This window comes from Onthophagus taurus, chromosome 6 (assembly GCF_036711975.1).
Source record: "Onthophagus taurus isolate NC chromosome 6, IU_Otau_3.0, whole genome shotgun sequence".
Classification (NCBI taxonomy): Eukaryota; Metazoa; Arthropoda; class Insecta; order Coleoptera; family Scarabaeidae; genus Onthophagus; species Onthophagus taurus.
Genome location: NC_091971.1, coordinates 20,040,975 through 20,064,101, shown reverse-complemented (window position 1 = coordinate 20,064,101; position 23,127 = coordinate 20,040,975). Strand labels below are relative to the sequence as shown.

Genomic DNA, 23,127 nt, shown 5'->3' with positions numbered 1-23,127 from the left:
ACCTTCGGAGATGGAGTCTTATGTTTAATTTTGTAAATTGTATAATTATCTTTTCTATTTATATACATTTCTTTTTTTTTGTATATATATTTTTTTTTTTTCTTTTTTTCTCTTGACGGTGCTTTATCTGTTTTATACTTTCTTTTATTACTTGTAAAACATTTGAAAGCTGTTGAATGTTATTATTATTATTATTATAAAAGTAAACCGTATGAAATAATTTGAATGCAATGCAGCACATTTTTCGAATGTCAACATTTAAAACAACATGAAATTTAGTGTTAAGCTAAGAATGTGAGTTTTCTTTTTGGTGAACACATCTCAAATATAATTCTTCATTCGTTAATCACATGACTAGGAATAATGAGATAAAACAAATACACGGAAAACGCACATATGGGGTGTTCAAAAAGTTCCATTACTTTTTAAACCGTTAATTGACGTTGGCATTATGATTTTGTTTATTTTGATAATTTCATTGAATTCCTCATATAATTTTATTGTTTTAATTATTTTTAAATTTGGTATCACTATTGTTGACCGATACAAGTAGACTGGAGGGACTGTGCAGCGTCCTTAGACAGGTCATCCAATCACTGCCACAACTCCGAAGAATACGCAGAAGGTCTGTTGTTGCGTTCAACGCAACACGAAGCGTTCAATCAGGAAAATGGCAAGTGAGCTTGGAGTCAGTATCGGTAGTACTTGAAACATCGTCAACAGAAAGCTTCGAAGCTACAAGATCGATCGTCTTCACTTCCACAACAATACAATGAAGTTGAAAAGATTGGAAAATTCTCGCCGAATGAGTCGCCTGATCGCTGATGCTCGTTTATCAAAAGTTCTCTTCACTGATGAGAAGATTTTCATGATCGAGCCGCTCCGCAACCAACAGAACCAAGGCCAACTACTTAAGTAAAGTCAGCAGAAGACCGCTGCTGCAAAAATCAACGATTACAGCCATTTCCTTGCTTTTGTGATGGTTTGGGCCAGCATCTGCTCCACCGAGAAAATGCTGCTGGTTTTCATTGATCGGAACATCAAAGTCAACGCCGTCAGCTATCAACAGCGAGTTTTACAAGACGAGGAGGATTCATTTTTCAGCATGACTGGGCACCGTCACATTCGGCCAGTTCGACAATCACCATTTACAAAGAACGTTTGGCCGCCTAATTCGGCCAATGGATTATTCCATTTGGAGATATATTGAACGCGGCACTTTTTACTACTAGGTTGTGGCCGTGATATCTTTTATATCCTTGCTCTTCAGATATAGGTTGTGCATTAGATTTAACGTATTGATTTCTTTTTTGAAGCAACATTTTCAATTATCAGATATTTCTTATCACATACTATGAATTGGATCCTAGTACAATTCAGGAATAATGCCAAATTGGTTACTCAACTTGTACAACTTATCGTTAGTACATTCAAGTACAGCCATTAAAATATTAGTAATATTACCTTCAGCTCTGCCATCATCAAGTTTCTTTACGTGAACTGTATCGTCCACAATGCACAACGGAAAATTTTTATTTAATAAAGCTGCCATTATATTTGAATCTTAATCCTTCATATCACTTTGCATAGTTCTCATTCATCCAAATCATCAACCTATTTTGTACGTATTTATTGATGCGTTATACTATATTGTCTCTACTGCCTATATTGCGATGAGGGCTCCGCCTATAATCGGAGTGAAGTATTAAGAATCATCCCCATATGCAATACATATTAAATAATGCCTTTGATACTTCTTCAACAGTTTTGGTCAATAAATAAGATACACCTAATAGTAACCAACTGCAATCGACTGCATCTAGTTTCAGGTAGCTACGATTGAGATCCTTAAAGATAAAACGCGATGACCATTATATGCAACAATATATATGCATCTTTATATAATATTTTACAAAGACAATTTCTCTCGTATGAATGCTCTTGCAATGACCTTGATTATCTCAACCGGTGCAAATGAAATATCGTGACTTTGTCATACAAATACTAATTGTGTACTAAGGCAGTAGAAATTTGTTTTTGGAGGTCGTAAGAGAACGTAGCCGAGGTCGCTTGCAGATAAGGCACTACAAACGATAGCCTAAAAGATAAAAAGCGTGGAAGAGATTTGAATGATTATGATTTCATCAAAGAAAAGAGAAAATTTCAAAACCACACAAACTAAAGTCAGATTAAGTTGAAGTGAATAAAAATAAATCGATTCCAAATTCCTATTGGTCTTATTTGTTATTTTTAATCCAACGGTGAAAGGAAGGCTGTGTTACTAATCTCCTCTGTGTGTTATAATCAAAACGACAGTAGCAACGCTGAAAAACACGAAATGAAAAAAGAAGTTGGCAGCTTAGATCAATACAGTGTTTAAAGCATGAATCGCATTTCGAAAACAACGCATTTCTGTAAATATCATGTTACAGGATGTCTGTAATTAAGACTTACTACGAAGCACTTATGCGATATGAAGTACTCTTTAATCTACGCGCTGACAGTGGCATTTTGTCATCATAGAACAGGCGGATGGAGATTTCTACGCTAGTAGTATAAATATATAACTCGCTGCAGAACTGTTTACTGCATAAATAACAAGTACTTCGTCTTATGTTGGACATGTCTCAGAGATATTTAACTAAAATAGTCGAGTGAAGAATGCACCATAGTGAATAGTAATACGTGTAACTAATATTTTTTTCATCTTTCACTGATATAAAGTTACTTACCTATAAATTAAAAAAAAAACACAACTCTTAGAAAAAAGGTTAAGCAATTAATTAAACCTCACATCTGCACGTAATGCGGGTCTGATTTTAAAGACCGATTTAACCCAATAAGCCCTTTGAGTTATATCCAGATTATGATGGTTGAAAACGTTAATTAACTAACTGTTATTCATTAACGAAACGCGTAATTGTGTTTGTAAAATCGCATATAATGATCATGATAATAAAAGGAGGAATTTAATTTTTAAAGATAACACATTATTTTCTTACAAACCGCTTCCTTTAAGAACGCTTATCTATTATTTAATACGTCAGAACATTAATATAAAATTACCTGTTAAAGCTCATTTTTAAAGTATTTTTTTATCATCGTCATTTTTTATCTAAATTTCGTAATCTTTATAAAAGAAAAAAAATACCGCACCACATGCAGCAACACATCACCTTAATTGTAACTAATTATTTTCGTTTTAAACAGTACAAAACTGTGTTGATTAATTACTACATTTAGCGCAATTCTAATTCTTCCATTTATTAACAGCTAAATTAAACATAAAGTGTAAGTTTTCCTACACCTTTGTTTGGCCATATTGCGAAAACAATAGAGTTGTAACTCTATATAAATACAGAAAGCTCTCTGGATTCATAATATTAATTTATGATATGAATTCAGGTACATTGCCTCATACGTGTCTTAAAAATGCATATTGATCAGTAGTCACGTTTTTCTCGGTCAGGCAAACCTCAATGGGACAAGTAAGATAATTCATAATCTGATTTGTGTGTGTGTGTGTGCTCGCTCTACCGAAATGTATGAAAAGACGTGTGTTCTGAATTCGTAATCTTAAATTTTCCAATCTAGAATTCTTTCCGACCGAGATCGATCTGAAATATTTAGAATCTAAAAAAAATTAGAATGTGTGTGGAGAAGAGTTAAATTGCATTTCTGTGCTTTCTGAATAAATAATATGAATTCATATTATGTATTCAAAGAGTTTTTCCGACTATTTGAGACCGCCCTTAATCTGACAAACCTTTTTATTATCTGATTATCTATTCTGATTCTTCACGCAGATAAATAAAGTAATTTTTCAAATACAAGATATTAGGAGCGGTATCTTTGTCTAGTCTTTGATAGTTATAGTGTAATGGCCAATGTCTTATAATATAAAGTGTTTATTGCACTTTATGAAACACTGAAATAATACTAACTTTATACACATTTTAAGAGGTTGTAATATAGCAAGAAATATTAGTTAATAAAAAATAAATGAAGTGTTATGCTTGCAGTTTTACTATTTCTATCCCTGACTTATACAAATCTCTATGCATTAATTAAAAAAAAAACTTTCACATTTCTATATTTAAAAAAAAGTTGTTTTCAAATAACCTTAACGTACATTTTTTCTTTTATTACGACGGTTGAGTACTGTGCATTCCACAATACTTAAAAAAAATGTTATATACCATTTATGTATAATTTTGTAGTATGAACATATATTATAAATAACTCAAACACTCATAAATATTCCTTGTCTGCAAGAACTTTCCAGACTTCAATGATAATAACGATTTTCTGGTTAGTTCTCGAGATCTTTCTCTTTGGTCTCACTACGTCGGACAACGTAATAAAGAGAAAGTTATTTAAGAATAGTTCAAGAATCACTTATAAGGCAGATAAATTTAATCTAATAACTACGTTCGGAATAAAACATTAATAATACTTTTTTCCTATTTGATAACAGCCCGAAGTTGTCTAATAACAAATAAAAAATTAAATGTATAATGTAATTTATTTCATAAAATGTAAGTGACTAGGATAAGACTATGAGTTGTGGAGGGTACATTTGAGTCAATTTATCAAGATTTATTCGAGAAATTTTATTAGATGTCTAAAATAGGTTGTACAGTTTCTGTATCACAAGGAATATATAGAACAAGTAAAATAGTAATTAAATCCGGAAAAACACATTAAGGAGAACTAGGACGGACAACAGAAATTTTCCAATATGGTTGAATACCAACAGATGACCATCCAATTTATATTCCAATTTAATTAATGCAACCTCAATCAATACTTTCATCAGATGAAATTACAATTTTCATTGGAAAATTGCCTTTACCAGAAATTGTACACAGGCGCCATATACACTACATGTGAGGAAGTTTAAAAAAAAAGTCGAGGAAGATTTTGACTTAAAGGCTAACAATAACGCAGGTATTGCGCTGATAAGCTGTTATCGAATGTGCCACCTTGGATTGTCCCCAAGTAATAAAACAGTACCTAAACACACACAGTCGATTTAGACGATATGTTGGTTGCCTGTATAAAATCTACATGCCAAGTAGTGTAAAGTTCTCTGTAAAATTGAACAAAAAAGTACTTCTCTCTGCATCTCTAACAAAGGTAGTAACAACGACCACATCATGGGTATAAGAACAATAATGGCAATAACCGATATAATAAATTTAAAATAAATGCTCAATATGGCAACTATTTTGATTTATGCGTAAATCAATTCCAGCTTGAAAATTGTTGTTACATCATGTCTACAACTGATGTAGTGTATTAATTATTGTTTGATAGACGTTGGATTTCAACCAAACACTCATAAATTTAAGTTGAATGGGATACATTCAACTTTCTCGCGAAAATAATTAAAAAGAGCGGTAATTTAAAATACTTATAATTGTTTTTAATTATTGCGTTTATGCAAGTTGAAGATTGAAATTTAATATCATGTTACACTTTATATGAAGAATCATAAATGGCGTGCAAAAATATTCTTTCACAAGATTTGAATGAAATCGTTTTTATAGTTATAAAGGTTTTATATTCTAATCATTTCACGTTACATGAAAGTGCCAATTTATATGAAAAATGGAGGAGGTATGTCCAGGAAAATGTCATTTCCGATTATGAGATTTCATTGAAATTTTATACCTTATATATTATAATATAATATACGCTTACCCCTATTTAAATAGCAAGTTTATAAAAAAAAAGTTATATACGTGTTGAACTAAACTGCGTGTTTCAATTTCTAAAAAGCTTTTTAAGATAAGTTTAACACACAAGTTGATGTAGATGTAGGATTTTGATGTAATAATCACATGTTCGGTTTGGTATATTGAGTTATCGTGTTTACACTCTTACGGAGTGAGTAGGCTGGTTTAAGTGTAGAACAGATAAATTTGGACATAAAACTAGAGCCTTCTAGTTTATGCGGTACCTCTATTAAAACACTGTGTAACGTTCAGATACTTTTTCAGAAACAAGTTGTGCGAACTGGGCTTGACTTACGTGGTTTGGGTTGGGGATAGTATAGGTGTGGTTGGGTTGAGCGGTTTGATTCAGGCTGAGATTAGGTGTGGATAGGTTCGGCTTGGAATGCGTTGTTTGGGTGTGGATGAGCTAAATTTGGCTTGGGTTAGGTTGGTTTGGATATGACGGGGTTTGAATTCATGATTTTTATGTTAGAACTCTTTTATAAGCGAGAGTTTTGAAAGTCTGTTAACAGTTGTCTGATTATACATATTATTCCAAAATATTGAACTAGGAAGAGAACAAAAATATGTTATAATTTTTGTATCGGGTATTAAAAACTTGATAAAAAGAAGAAGGATCTGTTCTACAAAATTACGCAGAATGGTATAAATAAGATAGCAGAAATAAACTAGATAAGGCAGAATGTTCCTGAGTAAAAAATGAACCATTTTTAAAAGGCCACATTATGCCAAAATGGTGGCATATACTATGCATGTACATCCTCTCAGTAGTACAGAAATTATGTAAAAGTAACTCTATAGACAACATAACATTGTTTGATATCACCAGTCTCTAGGTACTGATATATTTATCTACAATGGAGGAATGTTCAAATTAAAACCAATGGGTCCAATATAAACAACCACTTACAGTTTTTGTGCATTATTCCACATATCTTTAGATAAGTTACTCGTCAAAAATTTTCCAACAGTCCCTTACTCTTCAATTTGATAATGGATCGAATTGTAAAAGATGTGAGACCAAAAGCAGGATACTGAATGGGCAGACATAACGTTAACATATGGTACGCGAACGATTTGATACTGATAGCGAACAGTGCGGCCAAACGATATAATATGCAAGTCAAAACAGAAAACTAAATATATTGTGATAATTAAAGAAACAATACGATGTAAGATACAAATAGACGATGGAATAATATAATGCTATACCATTATAACAGATGATGAGCTTCAAATAACTGGGTGTTGAGACAACGAGTAACCAAACTATCGCCGAAGAAACAAGAAGCCAAACTGTGAGAGCAAGACAAATGGCAGGATCCTTGAAAGACACTGTCTGGAGAAATAAATATGTGAGAACATAAACCGAAGTAATAAACCAAATATATAAAGCTATAATAAGACCGGTATTAACGTACGCCACCGAAGCTAAAACAGAAACGCAAAGAAGAAAGCAGAAAATAAGGGCAACTGAAATGAAGATGCTTAGAAACATATTGAGCATAACACTAAGAGATAGACAGACCAGCAGATCAATCAGGAAAAAATGTAATGTAGAAAACGTAGTCAAGTGGTCCAAGACGAGAAAAAGGAAATGGAAACAGCATGTGGAGACGACCACCTAAGACATAGGCACAGAATTTGTTATCCTCGTCTACAGAATCAGAAGAGGCAAGTCAAACATGGACTACCCCTAGTCGAACGAAGAAGAAGAAATATACTAAAAAAATATAGGGAAGGTGGAAATATGGAATATTTTAACTAAAACTAGCTCGAAACTTCCTAAAGAGGCGTACAAATTTTGTGACTGTGTCATATTATACCAAAGAGATACATTTTCTTATGGGAGCAATGGCTGAGCAATTGTATGACGGTATCTTACTGGAAAACATTAAATGTCAATAGTCTGGTAGGTAAACTCCGAGACTGATTGATGCAACCAGAACAAATTTTAACAAGTTAACTACATTGTTAAGTAATAAATATTTAGCGTTTGATACACTTAATATTACATGCCCTAGCAATCTTATTGTTCGCTGTTTCAGTGCTCCAAGTTACGTGGTAATGTGACAGCTAGAACTCAAAGAAATAAGTTTTTTAATTGTAGTGGTGAGAATCCACAATGAGAATATCTCATGAGATTTTCGTCTCACGTCTCATGAAATAAAAATCGCAGGATAACTTTAATTTCGTTATGGAAATAGAGATTAAAATACGTGACATACTAGAGATAATCTCTTGAAACGATGCGTCAAAAGAGATTTATATCTTGTACAGGATAAACGTGACTCTTGCGAATTTCGCATGATGCATTTATTTCACGCGCTCTACATGTGTTTCTGCAAGTGAAAAAAAAAAGGTTTAAAAAGAAATGAATGTACTTTTAACTGAACAAGAACTATGATACTGCAGTTAATCGGATTATACGAAACCTATCCTAATATGTGAGACTGCTCGTTCGAAAACTATAAAAACTGAAAACTTCGGAAATCAGCTATAGATGAAATTTCCAATAAGTTTAATTTTATATTTTTTATATATTGTATATTTGGTATTTAATGGTGGAAATATTGTGTAAATGCTAGTTGTATATCTTTGGCTTCCAAATTTCCGCAAAAGTTAGGATTAATTTCTAAATTCAGTAGACCCTGAGTGTCAGGTGTCCACTGTCCATATCGAAAGTACCATAAGGAGCGTAAACTGTTTTGTTTTAGACCGTGTCATTAAAAAATTATGCAACACACATATGGCAGATACAATAAGGATCACTTCTTCAGATTCTAATTTAATTAGTCTTCTTAGTACACGAAATCTAGTTGACGCTAAACCAAAAGCATTCTCAATTAATCTGCGTGCCCGTCATCAGCTACGACAACAAAAGGAATTCGTTTAGTTCGTAATGGTAGTGGTCTAGGTTTTGGAAATTTGAAACTATCATTAGCAAGTTTCTTTGACCTATACTTTAGAATTAGTATAGTAATGTGGAGAGTTGTCGTTTGTTACCGTAAAGAAGTGCTGCAATATTTATACATTGATGTCAAACACCAATTATTGCAATATCAGCAGAGCTCACACAAGTTATTGCAGTTTTTGAAACAGCAGTATTAAAGACTGTATTTTGAGGATGTTTATGGATTTACATCTTAATTATACAGCATAACAATGGCAGAAAATTGTCTAAAAAAAATTCCTCCAAGACCTAAAAGTATAAATGTTTAGCGCCTGAACATTTGGATGAACATTTGATTTGGATGTTTTTATTGTCTTTATTTTAAATTTGGAATTTGTTGGCTTTCCTTTTTGTTTTTGTCTGTTCTTGTTTCCTACCTGACTGTTTTTACATGACTACATCTTTATACTGCCACCCAGAGGGTTATTTAGTACATGTTGCTCCGATCGATGGCATCTCGTGAAATCATCAGCTTAATATTCTGAATTAACAATTTGCTGTCTCCATTGCTGCTTTACGATGTTACGCGTTTTTTCAACTCTCCATTTGTAACACTTTAAGATGATAAATATTAATACTATAAAATGTAACTAACAAACTTTGTACATCCGTTTTAGAAGTGTCTATGATATTGGTCGAAACGATCCTAGCACAGAAATAAATTAATTTATCACTTTCATCGTTTCAAATTGTGTAGTTTTTTATAAAATTCACACTTGAATTCAACATTTACACGATGAACACAGAGTCAACACTAGCGAAGTTTATCAATATTAGCAATTTTTTTTTTCTGTCTGGCCAGTTCAAGAATCTAACAAAAAAACAGAGTTTTCACGGGTGTCTGGTAAAAAAAACGTGTGTGAACCAATTAATGGCAAGATCGTATGTTAATTTGCCTAATTTTGTTGTTAACAAAGTTTTTACAAGAATTTCCATGATTCGTTACTGGTAGAGGTAGTTTTTGATATTAACCGTTTCCTAGAAATCCACCTTAAAATTATCATTTGTTGTTGTTTTTAACAAGGGTGTACAATGTTTAAAGAAATGCGCTCCCCATTCTGAATTTTCGAAAATGGACATCAGATTCGTCATCAGCGACTCCTAAAACCCCTAATGGTATGATTTCGCAACAATCGTAAAAATAATTCGTAAAATAATCTCCAAAATCGGAGAGGGTGATTTCAATCCTTAAAACGGCGATCGGGCAGAAATGACAAAATACGTGTCGAATATTTTTCCATACACTACTTGTATGCACTTCCCTAGTGTTACTTGTAAGATAGATTTGTCATGAGATTTTAGCAAGGGCGTCGTCAGAGAGGGACAGAGAGGGCCACTGCCCGCCCCCTAGAAGCAGATTCGAAAAAAAAAAAATTAAAACACAATAAATATACATCTCGAGTACTGAACAACTATCGATTGGGATGCCATATTTTAATCAGGAAACCAAGGAAGTTCAAGAAGTATTCCTCGGATTCGTCAAGCTTGATGCTTTGGATGCGAAATGTATTGCAAAAGCAACAGATGAGTTTTTGGCAGAAGAAGATCTTGATCCGGACAAATGTGTCGGTTTAGAAGGTGGTGTACAAGCAATCCTACGCAGAAAATATAAAAAAGCTTTGTTCTTTCATCAAAGGAAAGTACCATCAAAGATATTATTACATTTTTTCAAGAATCAGTTTTGAGACGCAAATTGATACCAAATATTTCCAAGCTTTGCGAAACAAGGTGGAGCGAGAAACACAAAAATATTAGTGTTTTTTAATGAGAATTTTCCTATTATAATGGAGGCCTTTGAAACCTCGTCACGGGAAGAAAATAAGAATAAATAATGCGACTAGAAAAAATACTTATCAGCTCCATGCAACGTCTTCTAGAGTTTCGTTTATTCTTAGCTTTATTTTGATAGCCAAATACTCGGCTATGATGGAACCTGTGGTAAACGTGCTCCAATCCGTAGCTTTGAATGCAGTTAAGGCATCTCAGCACATTAGCCGCCTTTTGGAATTTATAGAAAACCACCGTAACGGTCCAGCTACTATCGTTGCAGAAAAACTTGGACTGGGAGAAGACATTAAGTCCGTGCCGCGTATTGTTGAGAGACAACAACATCAGAACAACCACCCTGTAGCAAACCCTTCAGAATTCTGGCGGAGGTCTTTAATTTTACCATACTCGATTATTAATTCTCTTGAAGATCGCTTTTCTGAGGAAAATACCCCGTCAATTTCCTTATCTAAATTACACCCGGCTCAAATGTTAGACATGTCCCTTGAAGAGACATGTCCTCGCAGAAGCTGGTGAAGTCTTTTCCCAATTTTACAATTTATCAAATATCAACAACGAAATCGAACTATGGAAAAAACTATGGCAAGATAAATCTGACTCAAAAGAATTAAGTGTTGTGGATGTCATAAAAGATGCCGACATTTTTCTCCCTGAAATGAGAAAAGCCTTTATAATTTTGGTTACTTTTAGCTGAACGATCTTTTAGCAGCTTGAGGACAATAAAAACTGGCTTAGAAGCACTATGGCAGAATATCGTCTCAATGGTCTTCCCATGATGAGTGCGTATAGGAAGCACATTTTTGAGAACTTGATAGTTTTATTAATAATCTGGTTGACCAATTTGCGAAGAAGCCACGAAAATTATGTTTTAAATAATTTGGTGTTTTTTTTTCAGTTTTTTGTCCTGTCCCCTGGTCCACTGGCTAGCGGCGCCCTTGAATTTTAGTCTCCTTATGGAGACCTAGCTTTAAAAGTAACTAAACAAAGTAACTTTGTATACAGATATAGATTTTGGGAACGCTTGGATAAAGTACTTAAATTCAACACCCGAACCAACCACCAAATAAATCGATATGACCCAATCACCTTACAATTCACAACTACTATGCTGAAATTAATTTTGACAAAAATTGAAATTTTTTGTTGGCGTGAAAATTAAATAGATTAGAATAATTTTCATAGTTTCGTTTTGAAATCTGCAGCAATATTTAATTAAAATACTTAAATATGTTGCTTCAATAAATTACTACCTTGAAATAATACCTGTCGAATTCTTACAAATCAAGTAGGAGGATTATTGCGCAGTAAAAATCCTTTGAAATGAAATGATGAATTTCTCCTTGTAATAAAGATTAATTGGTACTAATTGTTTCAACTTTTCTTTCTAATTGAGTTAGACCACAACCAGAGCCTCAAACTTTATAAAATCCTGAGTCGTAGATAAAGCTTTATCACTGAAAACCAGCGAAGAGTTTATTATTATTCCGTACACACATCCACACACACGATTGTATGAATTTAAAAAAAAAAAACAAATCTGGCAATTCTGAACAACTTTTTATGACAACGATTAAAAATTAAATACGCTTACATTTAAATACACTTACCTTAAGTTCAACTCCAATTAACAAAATTAAAATGATTAAATCAAAAAAAAACTTAAATTGTTTCATATATTTACATCAAAAAAAGTTTATGTTCATAAAACCACGCGGTTTACCCCCCGATTTATTCTATACACAACACATAAACGAACACTAATAAGTTCTGTTAAGAACCAGCCTTAAATTAAACAGATCCTTCTTCTTTTACACATTACTTTTTATAGTTTTTAATTCATCCCCTCGTCTAAAAAGTAATAGTTGATTCAATAAACTATAACGACAATGAGGACGTCGGCAGACGACGCTCTCGACAACGTGCGAACCTAAGCACAACGCACACGACATACAATCATTCCAAGCGAGCAACTAGAAGTGCGGTCGAACCGGCATCAGAAGGCGCGTGCGCATCTGAACCGACCTTGAAAACATGGGCCAAATTTGTGTACAGGGGTTGAGGGTGTACTACACTTGCAAAGGGTTGAAACGTGAAGTGAGATAGGAGTACTATCGACGTTGGCGTAGGTCAGTAAGATGGAAAATGCTTGGGTCAATGAAAACTGTGCCATCGACTATTGTTAAATAGTAATGAGGACAGTGCGCTAAAAACTCCAAAAAGACACCAAAGTGGTATTGACAGATACATCATGATTGTATTTTTAGTTTGTTACGAATTTTGATGAAAAACTTTAAAAAAATTTAATTTTGCCTTGGACATAATTAAGAATGAAGTGTATCAACAAACTTAACTCGTTAATAATGAAAACAATACATTATTTATTCAATTTTGGCGACTTCAAAAAGTTTTGCGTCTTAGAAATCAGAGCCAAAACTTATTCAACCTAACTTAGTAGCAGCATAAGTTTTCAATTTGTACATAGACAAGTTGCACTTTTTACGATTTTTTCGTCGGCAAAAAAAAATTTAAGCAAATCGTTGGTATTTCCACTCTCCTAGATATTTTTACATTATATCTTTCCAATAATTTACTGCCGACGATTAAGATAATTATCTCAACAATTTCGCAATTAAATGAATATTTATAATGACGTAAAATGAAAACAACCAATTTAAATACAGTTAAAAGATTAAACATTGGAATCAATAAAAATATGGGAATAGCTTTACATAAAAGTTCATTGATTGGATAGCGCCATCTAACGGTACTAGTCGTATATAGCGCCGTTTATAATCTAGATGTCTTTTATACCGACACAAGGTTTAATTAAAACCTCATGATTAATCCGGTTAAATAATCTTAAATAACACGTGGTTTTAGTTTGATTGTTTTAAAATAATTTTAAGAAATAATAATAAAACTTACTTGAATTGCTGAATTGGTGTGAAGCTCTCTGAAAATAAATAAAAACATTTTAATAAAATTTGCATGGATAAAAATACATTGTTGATTATTTAATAATATTCTAAATGTTTCATTTCCCTATTTTGAGGTCCACCTATGACCTCCTCTAACAATTTTTCAATTGACATCAGCAATGTAAATAAATGATGCCATCCAATAGGGGATCCAAGAGTGGCCTTGTTACAAACAGAAGCGCATGGGTAATTAGTTTGTTTTCGATACGCTATTGTTTTTCTCCTGTTACTAAAGTAATATATTAGATGACAGTGTTGGAATTTAAAACCAATTAAAAATACACTCAAGTATCATCAATTTCACATTCTCACAATCGTAAAACAAATAAATACCAACGAATAAAAGTTTTATTAAATTACCTGTTGTATTAATCTGATTCCAGTTAATTCCAATGATCTAGCATCTAAAGATAAACTTCTAGGTTTTTCTCGAAAACGTTTTTCGATAAAAATTTCTTTTTTTGAAGATTTTCTCCATGGAAACATTTCACCGTCTCACTTATGTCACTTTAACGTTTTGTTTAAAATGTGGCGATATTATAACATTTCATTCCAATTCTCGTGTATGCGTGTTGGCAGTACACGATACTATTCGTTTATGTAGCGTTCGAAAACAACAAATTCCCTCGCCAAAAACGACGATATTTTGTTACTCTATTAACAACAACTTGATTAGAATATAAATGATCATCAGTAATTTTCAGCAATAATTGCCGGAGAAACACTTAAAAAGTACGCAGGAAAATTTGCGTGACTAATTTTAGTTTTGAATTTTTTTTATGTCGTGTGGTTTGGACTTTTATTAAACTTTTAACATCAACGTGATTGTACACAACTAACACATAGTTTACTTTTTACATTGTAAGAGATAATTTAACTGGAATTGTGTAAAGACTCCGAACTTTGAAAAAAAACTGATAAATAAAATCTGATGGATTAAGTTTTAATCAACAAATCAGTTGAATTTATTAATGTAATAACAAAGGCTACACGTGTAAAGATTAATTTTATTTTAACTGATGCAATAAACCAGGAATTATTGATTAATTTAAAAAAATTATTTCAAGGGTTATTCAACAAATTATAGAAAGTATTCTTATAGCATTTCAAGTATTCTTGTCAACTTAACGAAAAATATGAAAGCGAGAAGAGTGGTTTACGCCATTGCAAGTTGAGTTGTAAAAGAAAATTGTCTTGCAAAATGAATCGAAAAAGATCAGTATTTGAATTTCCTGTGTCATTACTCATTACCCTAAGTGAGCTTGTTCAACTTGTTCTAGTGCATGCGGTTTCAAGACACTTGTTTATGACCGTGGGCCATCCCAAAACTGTTGGATCTAGACTTATCAGACGATAAACAGGTCCATCAACAGTTCTCATGTACATTAGGAAAGACAGGTTTATGCCAGGCACCGACCCTCGATACCGATTAAGAGGAAACAATTTCATAAAAACTCCCAAACTGTAGATGATAGCTTATGCCTAGGACTTTGCGCTGTAATAATGATGTCATTTGGCAGAAGGATAGAACCCAGTGTTTGATGGACTCTTTATTCCTTCCTGACTCGTAGTTATTCTAAGAAATCGAAAACAAAAACAAACCCTAACCATGGAGGCATTCTCGACAATTTAGAGAACCTAAATGAAATGCAGCACAATCCTCTAGAAACTAGAAACATTATCCAGATTGTTACTTGATACGCATCTTAGATTTCTTCTCTTTGTAAATCTTAGTATGAGGAGAAGCTGTTTTGTACTCGTAAAAGTACAGACAGATACAGTAACGAAAGGGATGTAAAATTGGCTGAAATTCAACCGGATGGACCAATTACGCTGCAATTAGGTTGGCTAAAAACAATCTCAAAAAACTCCCAAACTGTAGATGATAGATTATGACTAGGACTTTACACTATATTGGTGGTGTCCCTTGGCAGAAGGATGAACCCCAGTGTTTGATGGACTCTTTATTTCTTCCTGACTCGTAGTTATTCTAAGAAATCGAAAACAAAAACAAATCCCAGCCATGGGGGGCATTCTCAACTATTTAGAGGACCTAAATGAAGTGGAGCACAATTCTGCATCTATAAACATTATCCAGACAGTTAGTTGGGTCGCATCTTAGATCTCTTCTCTTTGTAAATCTTAGTATGAGGAGAAGTTGTTCTGCACTCGTAAAAGGACCAGGATACAGTACCAAAGGGGATGGAAAATTGAATAAAATGCAACCGGATAGACCAATTCCGCCACAATTAGGTTGGCTTATTGTTCTCGAATCGGCATACCTGTGCGATGTATATCCTTAGCGATGAAAAAAAAATTTCTCTCTTCAAAGATACGGCGTTATTCTGTCTGGAAATGAATAACTCTTTATCAACGGTGGAGTGGACGGCGCTAAACCATACTAAGTCTAGAACGGGACAAATATTGATCTCTACCAATGACGATGTGTTTATAAAAGCCCTGGAAGATATGCGTTGGCGCCCATACTTCGGGTTTGGTAACATACATTTTTAGTTGAAGAATACGAGAGAGTAATTCGCACTTCCTGATAAAAAAGGAAAAACTGTCTTTTTTCAGGAAATTTTCTGTTACCATTAACGATGGCTGCTGAAAATGCAGAGATCGCCACAGTCAATAACAGACACTTACTCGTTCTACTCACTCGGGTAGAAGAAAGGCGGTCAGAGTCTTCAGTAGGAGACACGGTGGGATAAGAAAAGTTATCCCATCAACTTTACAGGCAGTAAATCTTAGTTGGGGGATAAGTAGATTTTACCTTGCTAAGTAAGACTGCCTTTTAGCAGTCTTTAGCAACTCTTTGGGGAAAGAGCGAATTGCTATAGTTTACATCCAGAAACCGCGACCAGTCAATATAGAAAGAGCTAGTGGTCTGGGTAAGATACTTGGCAAGATTCTCCATTCTAGTGGCCCAGCACCAACAATAATGAGAGCGGTGAAACACTCACCTCTGACTATTTATTTGGTGAAGATCTTACTGTTAAGAACATAGATACCGACCAAACTTTTAGTACCAGAACTAGTTTTAACTTAGTTTTAGATATAACGTTCAGCTTAATTTTATTACATACAGGTGTCTCACGTAACTGGTTCATTAGACCTTTTTTAGGTTCCACTATTCGTACAGTTATGAAATTTTGGTAGCATGGGTTGTCCATTCGGAACTTTCGAACTAAAATATTTTCAAGATGGCTGCCACTTCCGGTCTAACAAAAGTAACTTCGTTGTATTAAATGGAATATAGTTTTACTATAGTTTTTGTTACACCTTTTGATTGTAGGTAAAAAAATGTGTTGAGTTTCATAAAAGTTATTGGTACCTAGCGTTTTTCGAGTAATTTTGATTTTAAGTTTTTTTTTTGCAAATTTCACCATGTTCTTTGTAACCCCAAATCCCAGCCAACGTTCATTCATTTTCCAATATGAGAAAAACTACAGTAAATAAGTATAGGAATGTTTATAGATCATTTGTAGAGAATTAATTCCCGTTCGGATAGGTTAAAAAATATGGGGTGCTCCATTTAAAATTTTCTACTTTCTCGTCATTGAATATGGAGAAACAGTAATTCAATTTTTGACCATCTTGTATACAGCGTGTCCCGTATCTTCCGCATCAGAGCATTATACGGTTGTAGGATACATTATTCTGAAGCGATCTTTCTAATAAAATTTTTACGAAATGTTTATAATAACCGCACGGGAACTGTTTAAAGGAACTGTTTTTCGTCCAATCAGCAGATCGCAAATCAGACTCAGGTAATCGGTGCCACCCTCGGCCGGTCCGCTACGCCGATGATAACTCGTTTCCCACGTGTACTCACCAATAAATTCGTCATGGAAAGAGAAATAAACTTTTTCGATGAATCAAAGTTGTCCGTTATTGGTCGTCGTTAAACAGTTCCCGTGCGGTTATTATAAACATTTCGAAAAAATTTTATTAGAAATATCGCTTCAGAATAATGTATTCTACAACCGTATAATGCTCTGATGCGGAAGATACGGGACACGCTGTATAAGATACTCTGATACAACAAATGACAATCTATTTGACAGCATCTGAAGAGCAATCGTGCCAATTTAGAGCTTTTTTTGAATGAACGGTGGCTGAGATATGGGATTTTAAAGGGAATGGTGAAATTTGTCAACAATAGCTTAAAACCAAAATAACTCGAAAAAGAAAAACGCTAGGTACCAAATTAAAAGGTGTAATAAAAACATACCTCAAATTCATTATTTTATAATGAATTTGAGGTCTACTTCCGATAGACAGGAAGTGACGGCCATATTGAAAATATTTTAGATCGAAAGTTCCGAATGAACAACCCATGCTATCAAAGTTTCAAACCTCTACGAATAGTGAAACCTGAAAACGTTCTAACGAACCAGTCACGTGAGACACTGTATAAGAATTAGTGATCGGCCGATACAGTTTTTTTTGCCGATACGAATAATCAGCCGATACCGATATTTTAGTTGCCCAATGTTAATTATAGTATTTATTCATTACTATTGCATTTAAAGATAGAAAAATAGAAAAAAGATGATTAAGGAAATTAATAATTATATTATTTATAATTAATACTGATTTAATTTATTTTCATGACTTTAGAATGTACTTTAACAATAAATTTGAAAAATAATTCTTCTAATAATACTAGAGAACTTCTTTGACTTCTTTTTTATCTAGATTTGCTTGATCATGGCCAAAATCAAGAAACGAGAGCATCTAGTTATAGTGCGTCATTATCACACCTCTCTGTTGATGAATTTGTGAATAATTTCAGAATGTGGGATATTAATGGAGTGAAAGCGAAAGGGTATCACTGTTTGATTGGTGAGATGATTGCCATTGATAACCAACCGTTTACAATTGTGAATGACACTAGGTTTCAAAGACTACATGCCAAAGCATTGCCTTTACAACGGATATTTGGACTAATCAGTACAATAGTAACTCATTCATTTCCGTTACTGCCCATTGGTTTGATGGATCATCTTCTAGGAACTCCTTTGTTTTAGCTATTAAATCATTCAAGGGCAGTCATACGGGTACGGCCATTGTTGAAATTTGGCAGATCTATTTAACTATTGGTTGATTCAAAGTAAGATTCATATAGCAATTGCTGACAATGCCACCAATATGAAAAAAGGTATGAAAGATGCTAACATTATTTATGAGGCATGCTTTATACACAGCGTTCTGTTTTGGATACTATAAGCATTACAAAGAGAATTGTAGATCATTTTAACCACTCTCAATTGGCTCGTGACAAGTTAAAAGTAATCCAGGAACAGTTAGGATTAACTCTCAAAAAACTTATACAGGATGTGGAGACTCGTTGGAATTCCACATTTTATATGTTAAAGCGTCTTAATTTCGTTCTAAATATATTGTTGAGAATCCTGCAATAACAGATCTTAATTTTAATCAATGGGAACTCGTACAAAATCTTATTAATGTTCTTAAACCTTTTGAAGAAATTACAAAAATTACCAGTCACGAAAGCAGTATATTTCCAAAATCATTCAATTTGTGAGTCCATTGAAAGCTTATCTATCAAAGGATAGTCAAGATTCTTTTGGTGTTGGTTCACTTAAAGATGAATTAAAGATAAACCTGGAACGACGTTTTAAAGACATGTTAACCAAACAACATTTGACATTGGTTACATTCCTCGACCCACGTTTTAAAGGAAAATTTTATGATGATGAGTTGGGAGAACGTGTGTTATGTGAAATTAGGCAAATAATTCATGGTAAAGAACGTAACTCAATTGAGCAGCCACCATCAAGTAGCAGTGATGAAGATCTACCTATAGCAAGGACAACAGTGGCAACAAAAAAAAAGAGAGATGCACATCATTGTTTTTGGGAGTCTTACGAAAAAGCTTTAAAAAAAAGTAAAACTGAAGAACCTACAGAACAAAAACTGGAAAAATTCCTAGAAACGAATCTCCATTTGAAAGCAGACATTTTTTTATCTACTCCAGCTGCAAGTATTTTTAGCGAGCAATTTTTTTCTGATGCAGGAATTAGTTATTGTAATAAAAGAAATAAATTGCTACCTGAGCGTGGCGAAAGTTTGATATATTTGCATCGCAATTTAAAGAAATTAAATTTTGATTATTAGTGTCATGCATTTCTTGCAACTTTTATTTAAACAAAGTATGTACTATATTCGAACCAGTTTCTGAAGAAGGTTGCAACATGGCATCCGAAACGTCAAACCTTTTCTTAAAAGACGCACGGCAAACCCAAAAGTTTCTAGTATTAGTTCTAGTTTTAGTTCTAATTTTAGTTCAATTAACACCGGCCGTAAAAGCCTTGAAAAAAAATGTTGAATGGGTTTTTACTTTCAAATAATTATATAAAACAGTTAATCTTAAATATACCGATATTTATCGGCAAAATTTTGCCGATACCGATTATCTGCAAAATTTTCCGATATGCCGATATGATACCGATGCACCGATATTTATATCGGTATCGGCCGATCACTAATAAAAATATATGGAGGATTTTTTCGAAACGGTCATACTCAAACCATATAGAAGTTCAATTATTAAGAATTTTGCGATTATGCACCAATTGAGAGTCATTTAATAGTCACCTTTGTGATAACTTAGGTGATGTCATCACTGCTATTAGAAATAAGATCAGATTAAGATAATCATGGAGCAAACCTTTGTGATATGAAGCTCTTCTTATCACAACAACAATCTATTAAAGGTAAGGAACCATAAATGGGGCACACCTTGGTGAAATGAACTACTCGAATCCAATGGGCTAATGGGAACCATATAAACAGGGTCTAGCAAATTACAACATGATTATTTGCAGGGCAAAAAGTGAGTCTTGTAGGAGATTATGTGAAAAAGTGAAAAGACACTTAGTTTTAGAACCCATAAGGATTAGGATGTTATTCGTACTCAGACAATGCCGCTGTGCAGCTCCTAACCGAAACACACTACCCTGGAAACTTGACAATAACGACGCGTCGCAAAGAATTTTACAGAAGGCAAGACTATCTTTATGGTCTGTTGATCTATATTAGGTCTAGAATGTGGCAAACATGGACCTCTTATGGATAATCGACAATGTGTCCATTAAAGCCTTGAAAGATCTGGGTTAGCACCCATGGATTGCCCAAATCTCTGCGGAAGAGATTAGGATTTAAACTCTGAAAGACTATAAAGATTTTATGTGACTGCGGGTGATCTAAGAATCATATATGATGTATTGTGCTACAATACAGTGAAGTTGAAAAGTTCACTGATGATAGCCGGGTTTATCATCAGTGAACTTTCACACGCCCATCAAGTTGGTGAATAGGCTATATATGGTGTAATAGATACACAACTAACTCTAAAGATGACCGTATTACTTAATCTATATCTTCTACATTTGCACGTAGAAAAACAGGCTGTGATGGCAATCTATAAATTTAGAAAGTGCCTCCAAAATCGTTTAATTTGTACAATGTCAGATATGTTGGTCTAGTTCTGTCACCACATTCTTTTTAAGATTTTGCTTCCTGCGAGGCCGACCTGAACTGACAGTAAAATCTCCTTTGAATAGTATTTGTCTATACCTACATCAATATAATAAATATATTATATTTATTTATATTATAAGATATATTTAAAATTAGTCGTTTAAAATTTATTGTTCAATTAACTAATTGCGTATAATCCCTTACTTTTTATTTTAATAAAAATTAATAAACAACAATAGAAATAATCGGTGCTAGTAATCTACTAAAAGTATTAAGTTTAATTAACGTTAATAAATATAAGGTTAAGTAAACGAAGTAAATATAGCAGTTGTTCAATTCAATTTTGACATATAGTTGCGAGAAATGTATTACGTAATTAACAAGATTATCTTATGTCAATCAACACGAGCAAGTTTCAATCATGTTTCACTTCACCATATGGGAATTATCATGAATTATGACAACAATTTGTTTATTTACAGGATTAGAATTCTATATCGCAATTCAATTTCACAACAAATATACCAGAAATTTATCTATAGTTTGATCAAATCTTGTTTTAGATATATATAATTCAATTTCGAAAAAAATAAAATGTCGAGTTTTGCCAGGAAACTGGCTCAGTTCGCATTACCACATGATCAGACCACTCCCATCACTTAACAAGCTAAAAATGCTCGTAGAGGAATTATTGCATAGAAAAGCTGTAGATTAAGAAAATAAATAAAGAAGAATAACTGTCCAGTGTAAACATCGCTGATTAAGGATTTGTTCAAAGAAATTATAATTACTTCATAGTGAAATTGCTCGCATTGTTCTCGAAACTGAATTTTATAAATTTGTATGGCATACAAATTTATTGTATGCATAATACTGCCGTATTTTCCAACGGATTTCGAAAATTCGAAATATTTGTCTTAAGATTTTACAAAACTTTTAAAAAATACGACATTTCTCGTGAACAAACACCATTTTATATAACTTTTTTTTCATAAATCCTACATCAATAATTTTTAGATTTAGAATACTAATCCTACTTAGATTTTAAATCCAGAATATCCGGTTAGGCCAGGAACACACACATTAGAATAATGGATATATCACGATATGTTATTATAATCTTAGCTTCACAAATAAACTAGGTATTATTACCAGTTATTAATACAATTATGAAAATTCAACACTCGTAAGAAAAATTGGTAAGAAGGGCATCTAGCAATTGTTTTGTTGTATTTTGGAGACATAACGTATCATTTTCTGATTTCATACTTTATGGTGTCCAAAAAGAGAATTAATACTTTGATTTAAGTAAGCATAAAAGATGTAAAATTTCTATTATCATTTATTTTTGAAAAAATAATTTAAAGAAATTTAATCTTCTTTCAAATCGAAGACGAAGATTATTGATAACTCATCCACATATTGACCTTTAAATTAATCTAATTAGCGACTGGATATCTGCCTTAATTGATATCTATCAGCTGAATTATCTCGTTAACTTTTGTGTGATGTTTATGTACTTCATTGGTTTCTGGAAAAAAGATAGGTTCGATGATAAAGTTAAATGCCTTTGTCACATTTCTTAGTGTTAGTCTCCTTAAAAATGTTAAATCAGTAAATATCTTTAATATGGGAACCCTAAATATATAAAAGACAGAAACCATTACCCAGTCTACTTCTAAATTTAATTAAAACGTGTCATTAGCCAAACCTTAAATAAAAGAACATGATGGCTGGTAATCCCGAAGAAGAGACCAACTCAACATAAGAAATTACTCATGTGAAATTTAAGATATTATCTATCTCTCATAAATGAATTGACACGTCAACGAATATATTAAAGCCAGAGATTTAATACGTTTATCTAATATTGAATGTTTCGGAAAAACAAATTAAATGGAAATGGGGATGATAAAGTCGACAATTGTCACTTTATCCAAGAAACCAAGAGGTTACTGCTGTTGACTGCTTGGAAAGTTTGCGCAAATTTTCAAATCCTCCGGTACATAAATAAAAACAATAAATCCTTTAGTACTAGAGTCAAACTGCAGCAGTTAGGATAAAGAACACTACATCTGATGAATTAGAGATTCGTAGAGGGTGTGTTTGCAATACAAGGGTGTATTCTGTCTTCTCTTCTTTTTAATATCTACTC

At 33.1% G+C, this 23,127-nt stretch overlaps 1 protein-coding gene across 6 annotated transcripts in view; it reads right to left on the bottom strand.

Moving 5' to 3' along the window:
* Nucleotides 1-23,127, bottom strand: part of LOC111419792 (SNF4/AMP-activated protein kinase gamma subunit) — a 169,748-nt gene that overhangs the window by 98,579 nt on the left and 48,042 nt on the right. For all 6 annotated transcript variants that reach the window (XM_071197063.1, XM_071197062.1, XM_071197060.1 and 3 more), the window contains one exon: nt 13,408-13,435. In XM_071197063.1, coding sequence (XP_071053164.1) covers nt 13,408-13,435 — 28 coding nt within the window. The remainder of the gene's footprint in view (nt 1-13,407; nt 13,436-23,127) is intronic.